This window comes from Salvelinus fontinalis, unplaced genomic scaffold (assembly GCF_029448725.1).
Source record: "Salvelinus fontinalis isolate EN_2023a unplaced genomic scaffold, ASM2944872v1 scaffold_0047, whole genome shotgun sequence".
In the NCBI taxonomy this organism is placed as follows: domain Eukaryota; kingdom Metazoa; phylum Chordata; class Actinopteri; order Salmoniformes; family Salmonidae; genus Salvelinus; species Salvelinus fontinalis.
Genome location: NW_026600256.1, coordinates 60,001 through 68,458, shown reverse-complemented (window position 1 = coordinate 68,458; position 8,458 = coordinate 60,001). Strand labels below are relative to the sequence as shown.

Here is an 8,458-nt window from a genome sequence, read left to right as displayed (position 1 = left end):
TATAGACTGTATATTGTGACAGACAGCAGGACTATAGACTGTATATTGTGACAGACAGCAGGAGTATAGACTGTATATTGTGACAGACAGCAGGAGTATAGACTGTATATCGTGACAGACAGCAGGAGTATAGACTGTATATCGTGACAGACAGCAGGGCTACGCCGGTTCTCTCTCCACCATCAGATGGCGCTAACACACAGTACTTCTGTGAAGTTCTCCTCGTGTTTCAGATGGCGCTAACACACAGTACTTCTGTAACGTTCTCTCATCGTGTTTCAGATGGCGTTTACATATTTCTGTAAAGTTCTCCTCGTTTTTCGTTGGAAAAATGTAACCACCACGGCTTGTATATGATCCATTACAAATAACTCCTAGAATATGCTCATTCCCAATTAGCCTATAATAATGCATATTTGTAGATTATTAGGCTATTATAGACTATTTTACACGTGTATTGACCATTGAAAGGGCATTTAGGCCGTGAGATGTTAGGAAATACGACTTCACTTTTTTTAATGCAAGTTTTGTGTTTAAACCCAACAAATCCGCTGCCGAAGCCGAGCAAACACTGCGCACCTGGCATGCTGCATGGACCGCGCAGGAGAGAGAGCGGGACAGGCAACAGTCTACTAGGAAGACACCTCCGAAGTGCCAACTGTCCCAACATTGGGACATTCCTTTACACGGGTCGCCCTCTGAATAAAACCAAGCATGCCTGGTAATGTTTGTCACAGGGTGGTAATAATGTATGTAATACGGGTGTAATAAGGTATGAGGCTCTAAAATGACGTTAGTGTGGGCTACACATGTCATTTGAACTTGAGCACAGCTCTCGGTAGTGTTCTGTGTGGATAGAAATGTGATTTGCTTAGTGGGATTGCCCTTCCAGTTTGCTCCACCCAAAGAGGATATGGGCTGTTGGAGCAGGTTATGTTGCCAAAAAAAAGAGCCGTTAGCTGAAGTTGCTGAACTATTGGAAAAGCCATGCTGAGAAGTTCGGGGGTAAAGTCCTATGTGAGTTTTAATCACATGGCATTTTAAGAATGCTTCAAAGATGGCGGTAGCTACAGTAATTTCGGGGAACAGAGTACAAAAAAGTGGCTTTTTGGAGGTTTTAGTGAGGGACCGATGGCACAAAGTTTTGGCCAACTTGAACGAAGAAGCTCTAACGTTGAGTTGCGAGGACCTGGGAGAGAATGTGACCCTAAACGGCATCACTAATGGATCTTACGGGTGCAACGCAACTCACCCGGATCACACAAACAGTCCGAAAACTGCGGCGAGGACAGCTTTCACGGATTTACAGGAGCAAGTCCCAGAGGCGATCGCCAACAGAAAAAGATGTGTGAAAGTAATAAAGCAAGAGGTAGGAGGACTCGGCATCAGCATAAAGGGAGGAAAAGAGAATAAAATGCCGATACTTATTAGTAAGATCTTCAAAGGTCTGGCTGCGGATCAAACCCAAGCCTTATATGTCGGTGACGCGATTCTATCGGTGAACGGTGTGAACCTGCGGGACGCTACGCATGACGAGGCGGTGCAGGGGCTCAAACGAGCCGGGAGAGAGGTGACGCTAGAAGGTAAGAACGGAACGGGACCAACTGTCGTTCGATACATTCTTTCTTGGTGAAGTGTGGGGGCCCCGGGGGTATCCTCAAATCTATATGCAGGCTGCCAGAGGAATTACGCGCATTAATATTTCTGCTCCCAAACATATGAGTGATCAACCTCTGTCAACTTGGTCCACAAACAAACATTATTTATTTTCTTCTTCCATTTTCTAAATACTTTCAATATTATTAATTTCCATGTCGGCTTAATGCCCGGGGAAAAGGATGGCCATTTGAAACTCCAAAATAGTGTTACATTTTTGGGGGCAATAATGGAGATTAACTGAAAAAATCTTGTTGTTTCTTGCAATAGCCTTCCGTGACTTTAAAGATTATTTATCTCGAAATTGTGATTCCTAAAAGATGTGTCTGGAGATTTGGTGAATTCAAATCAGGAATGAGCAGGGTCAGCTATACCATAATGACCTCTTATTCATGTCCTCATTACATGTAGTGCAACAAGACCACTCATGGTCTGGAAAGTTCTCTAATTAAGCACGAGGAGGTGTGGTATATGGCCAATACACCACGGCTTAGGGCTGTTCTTAAGCACGACGCATCGTGGAGTGCCTGGACACAGCCCTTAGCTGTGGGATATTGGCCATTTACCACAAACCCCAGAGGTGTCTTATTGCATAAATATATTTAAACAAACAATATTGGAATTACCATGGAAACAACCAACTGTCAACTCTCTCTGCCTGATTGATAGATTATGATAGAATATGAATTTTGAATGAAGTAAAACATCAACTCTGTCAGAGTGCTGAAAAATCTAATAGAAGGGTTGTTTTTATTGGGGATTTTTAAATGAATTATTTTCCAAACTTTACAAATGTTTCTATTGAACTTTTACTTTTAGAGGCAAAAATATGTCTGTTTTGAGTATCTGTTGTCAACTCCGTAAGTGGCTTGTCAACTCCGTCACTTGATGGCTAACCACCTTAAAATCTATTTTTTTTTGGTCAATATTCTGAGAAAATAATGTGTAATCACTGTTCTGCAACATATGCTTAAATAATGTAACTACTTTCTGTGCAAAGACCTAAGGGTTAATGTTTCCTTTATAAATGTTGTTGTACGTTTTAAATCTAGAAAAACTCAAATTAGCCATGGAGCATTATATAGAGCTATAAAACAAAACAACGATTATTTTAATTTATCAAAAGGGTTTTATTTTGTTCTCCATACATTTTCACCTGCTAAAATAAATGTTTTCAATAGGCCTATCAGCAACGTTAACAGTTTACGGAATAAGGAAATCATATTGTGTCCCTTGTTCCTTGACAATAAATATTTAGGTGACTCCCTCTCCATGTTGCGAAATCAAATACTTTGAAATTCTGAGGAAGTCTTTATCATCCAACCTTGGGAATCGTGCATCACAGGACTGGGAGTGTAATATCAAGTTTTGCCCAAAACAATACAGGCTTACGCACACACACACACACACACACACACACACACACACACACACACACACACACACACACACACACACACACACACACACACACACACACACACACACACACACACACACACACACACACACACACACACACACACACACACACACACACACACACACACACACACACACACACAAATAATAAAAAATGTCACCATTTCACATTTCTCTGCAGACCTATGGGTGAAACACACGTCCAGAAGGAGAATCCAAGAAACAGCCTTTACCTCACTCTATAACCAGGACAACATAAAACAACCTCTACTTCACTCGGTAACCAGACGAAAAAAAACAACCTTTACCTCACTCTGTAACCAGACAACATAAAACAACCTCTACTTCACTCTGTAACCAGACAACATAAAACAACCTCTACCTCACTCTGTAACCAGACAACATAAAACAACCTTTACCTCACTCTGTAACCAGACGACATAAAACAACCTTTACCTCACTCTGTAACCAGACAACATAAAACAACCTTTACCTCACTCTGTAACCAGGACAACATAAAACAACCTATACCTCACTCTGTAACCAGACAACATAAAACAACCTTTACCTCACTCTGTAACCAGGACAACATAAAACAACCTCTACCTCACTCTGTAATCAGACGACATAAAACAACCTTTACATCACTCTGTAACCAGACAACATAAAACAACCTCTACCTCACTCTGTAACCAGACGACATAAAACAACCTTTACCTCACTCTGTAACCAGACAACATAAAACAACCTTTACCTCACTCTATAACCAGACAACATAAAACAACCTCTACTTCACTCTGTAACCAGACAACATAAAACAACCTTTACCTCACTCTGTAACCAGACAACATAAAACAACCTCTACCTCACTCTGTAACCAGACAACATAAAACAACCTTTACCTCACTCTGTAACCAGACGACATAAAACAACCTTTACCTCACTCTGTAACCAGACAACATAAAACAACCTTTACCTCACTCTGTAACCAGGACAACATAAAACAACCTCTACCTCACTCTGTAACCAGACAACATAAAACAACCTTTACCTCACTCTGTAACCAGGACAACATAAAACAACCTCTACCTCACTCTGGAACCAGACGACATAAAACAACCTTTACATCACTCTGTAACCAGACAACATAAAACAACCTCTACCTCACTCTGTAACCAGACGACATAAAACAACCTTTACCTCACTCTGTAACCAGACAACATAAAACAACCTTTACCTCACTCTGTAACCAGGACAACATAAAACAACCTCTACCTCACTCCGTAACCAGACAACATAAAACAACCTTTACCTCACTCTGTAACCAGGACAACATAAAGCAACCTCTACCTCACTCTGTAACCAGACGACATAAAACAACCTTTACATCACTCTGTAACCAGACAACATAAAACAACCTCTACCTCACTCTGTAACCAGACGACATAAAACAACCTTTACCTCACTCTGTAACCAGACAACATAAAACAACCTTTACCTCACTCTGTAACCAGGACAACATAAAACAACCTCTACCTTACTCTGTAACCAGACAACATAAAACAACCTTTACCTCACTCTGTAACCAGGACAACATAAAACAACCTCTACCTCACTCTATAACCAGACAACATAAAACAACCTCTACCTCACTCTGTAACCATACAACATAAAACAACCTCTACCTCACTCTGTAACCAGACAACATAAAGCTGTATAAACAGCGTGACCTTCCCCTGAGAGAACAGGGTTATTACAGTTGGACACACACACACACACACACACACGCACGCACGCACGCACGCACGCACGCACACACACACACACACACACACACAGAGCAGGGTTATTACAGTTGGACACACACACACACACACACACACACACACACACACACACACACACACACACACACACACACACACACACACACACACACACACACACAGAGCAGGGTTATTACAGTTGGACACACTCATGCACACACACACACACACACACACACACACACACACACACACACACACACACACACACACACACACACACACACACACACACACACACACACACACACACACACACACACACACAGAGCAGGGTTATTACAGTTGGACACACTCATGCACACACACACACACACACACACACACACACACACACACACACACACACACACACACACACACACACACACACACACACACACATAATAAAAAATGTCACCATTTCTCTGCAGACCTATGGGTGAAACACACATCCAGAAGGAGAATCCAAGAAACAGCCTTTGCTTCACTCTGTAACCAGACAACATAAAACAACCTTTACCTCACTCTGTAACCAGACAACATAAAACAACCTTTACCTCACTCTGTAACCAGACAACATAAAACAACCTTTACCTCACTCTATAACCAGACAACATAAAACAACCTCTACCTCACTCTGTAACCAGGACAACATAAAACAACCTCTACCTCACTCTGTAACCAAACAACATAAAACAACCTTTACCTCACTCTGTAACCAGGCAACATAAAACAACCTCTACCTCACTCTATAACCAGACAACATAAAACAACTTCTACCTCACTCTGTAACCATGCAACATAAAACAACCTCTACCTCACTCTGTAACCAGACAACATAAAGCTGTATAAACAGCGTGACCTTCCCCTGAGAGAACAGGGTTATTACAGTTAGACACACACACACACACACACACACACACACACACACACACACACACACACACACACACACACACACACACACACACACACACACACACACACACACACACACACAGAACAGCGTTATTACAGTTCCAGCAGAAGGAAGCAGGGTCCCAGCAGGGTAGAGCAGAGGTCTGCTGTAATGATAAGCTCAAAGACAGTACGGGTTGGAGTCAGGGGAGGCTGGTGGGAGGAGCTATAGGAGTCACCATGGGCGATCACTGTACTACATGCCTCTACTTCCTGGTAGCCGTCACCATTGTGGCCATGAATGGCATGAGGACCGAGGTGATGGAGAGTTACTCACTATGGTCATGTCTAATGGCTGTATTCGCCATACGACCAATGAATTAAGTGCCACATTTTAATGTTATTTAACAAAGCTTTTTGTATTATAAAGCCTCATTGTCATCACTGGAATAGAACTTTTGGAACGGTATCAAACATATGGAAACCACATTTCATTCCAGCCATTACAATGAGCCTGTCCTCCTACAGCTCCCCCCACCAGCCTCCACTGGTTGGAATGCATTGTCCTCCTGAGAGTTCTCTCACTCCAGAAATTCAACATCATGTGTGTCTGTAAAGACTGTTCTGAAGAGCTAATAACAGGATGTACATACATGTTCTATGTTTGTGAATTATGAATGGAGCATGGGGATAATGTACAGCAATGACTACAACATGATTACAATGTATGCCTTTGAGTCCACCGTGTATGAGATACAGTATTGTACTTGAGAAGCTGAGTTCTGGTCAGAGGAATTGGTGTGAAGATGAGGAAACGGCTGATTTGTGCGTTACTGTAATACTCAGAGGACTCCCGTGTTTCAGCTTCTCTCTCAGTTGACGCCTCACTACACCAGAGGACTCCCATGTTTCAGCTTCTCTTTCAGTTGAAGCCTCACTACACCAGAGGACTCCCATGTTTCAGCTTCTCTCTCAGTTGACACCTCACTACACCAGAGGACTCCCATGTTTCAGCTTCTCTCTCAGTTGAAGCCCCACTACACCAGAGGACTCCCGTGTTTCAGCTTCTCTCTCAGTTGAAGCCTCACTACACCAGAGGACTCCCGTGTTTCAGCTTCTTTCTCAGTTGAAGCCTCACTACACCAGAGGACTCCCATGTTTCAGCTTCTCTCTCAGTTGAAGCCCCACTACACCAGAGGACTCCCGTGTTTCAGCTTCTCTCTCAGTTGAAGCCTCACTACACCAGAGGACTCCCGTGTTTCAGCTTCTCTCTCAGTTGAAGCCTCACTACAACAGAGGACTCCCGTGTTTCAGCTTCTCTCTCAGTTGAAGCCTCACTACACCAGAGGACTCCCATGTTTCAGCTTCTCTCTCAGTTGACACCTCACTACACCAGAGGACTCCCATGTTTCAGCTTCTCTCTCAGTTGAAGCCTCACTACACCAGAGGACTCCCGTGTTTCAGCTTCTCTCTCAGTTGAAGCCTCACTACACCAGAGGACTCCCGTGTTTCAGCTTCTCTCTCAGTTGACACCTCACTACACCAGAGGACTCCCGTGTTTCAGCTTCTCTCTCAGTTGAAGCCTCACTACACCAGAGGACTCCCATGTTTCAGCTTCTCTCTCAGTTGACACCTCACTACACCAGAGGACTCCCATGTTTCAGCTTCTCTCTCAGTTGAAGCCTCACTACACCAGAGGACTCCCATGTTTCAGCTTCTCTCTCAGTTGAAGCCCCACTACACCAGAGGACTCCCGTGTTTTAGCTTCTCTCTCAGTTGAAGCCTCACTACACCAGAGGACTCCCGTGTTTCAGCTTCTCTCTCAGTTGAAGCCTCACTACACCAGAGGACTCCCGTGTTTCAGCTTCTCTCTCAGTTGAAGCCTCACTACACCAGAGGACTCCCGTGTTTCAGCTTCTCTCTCAGTTGACGCCTCACTACACCAGAGGACTCCCATGTTTCAGCTTCTCTCTCAGTTGACGCCTCACTACACCAGAGGACTCCCGTGTTTCAGCTTCTCTCTCAGTTGAAACTTCACTACACTGCAGAGCAGAGCCAGTAGGGAAGTCCTTCACTTAGAGGCGGACAAACAGTTGTTACATCACAATGTCAATATAATTTTCTAGAAAAGGTACATTGTTTGTATTACACACACACACACACACACACACACACACACACACACACACACACACACACACACACACACACACACACACACACACACACACACACACGCAATTATGTTATATCCTGTGTAATACACGGGTTGTAAACATTCGTGGTAGTCTCTAGTGACTGAAGTGATCTCTCATTGAGTCTCTACTGTCTACTGCCTGGCTGTCATCACATTCACCTCTGTGTGTGTGTGTGTGTGCGTGTGTGGGTGTGTGTGTGTGTGTCTGTGTGATCAGCAGGCAGTCTGGACTACAACGCTGTCTGCAAGTTGACTGGTTGTTGTGTCATTAGAGAAACTCTCATGACTACACCAGCTGTTCGTAGTAGTGAGGCCACACACATACACACACACACACACACACACACACACACACACACACACACACACACACATACATACATACATACATACATACATACATACATACATACACACACACACACACACACACACACACACACACACACACACACACACACACACACACACACAGAGC

General features: G+C 43.6%; 1 protein-coding gene across 1 annotated transcript in view; it reads left to right on the top strand.

Annotated features, from left to right (window-relative positions):
* Positions 1 to 809: 809 nt before the first annotated feature.
* The window catches only part of LOC129842523 (beta-1-syntrophin-like), a 57,173-nt gene continuing 49,524 nt past the window's right edge, over positions 810 to 8,458 (top strand). Inside the window, exon 1 of the mRNA XM_055911099.1 lies at positions 810 to 1,583. Coding sequence (XP_055767074.1) covers positions 1,058 to 1,583 — 526 coding nt within the window. The 5' untranslated portion in view covers positions 810 to 1,057. The remainder of the gene's footprint in view (positions 1,584 to 8,458) is intronic.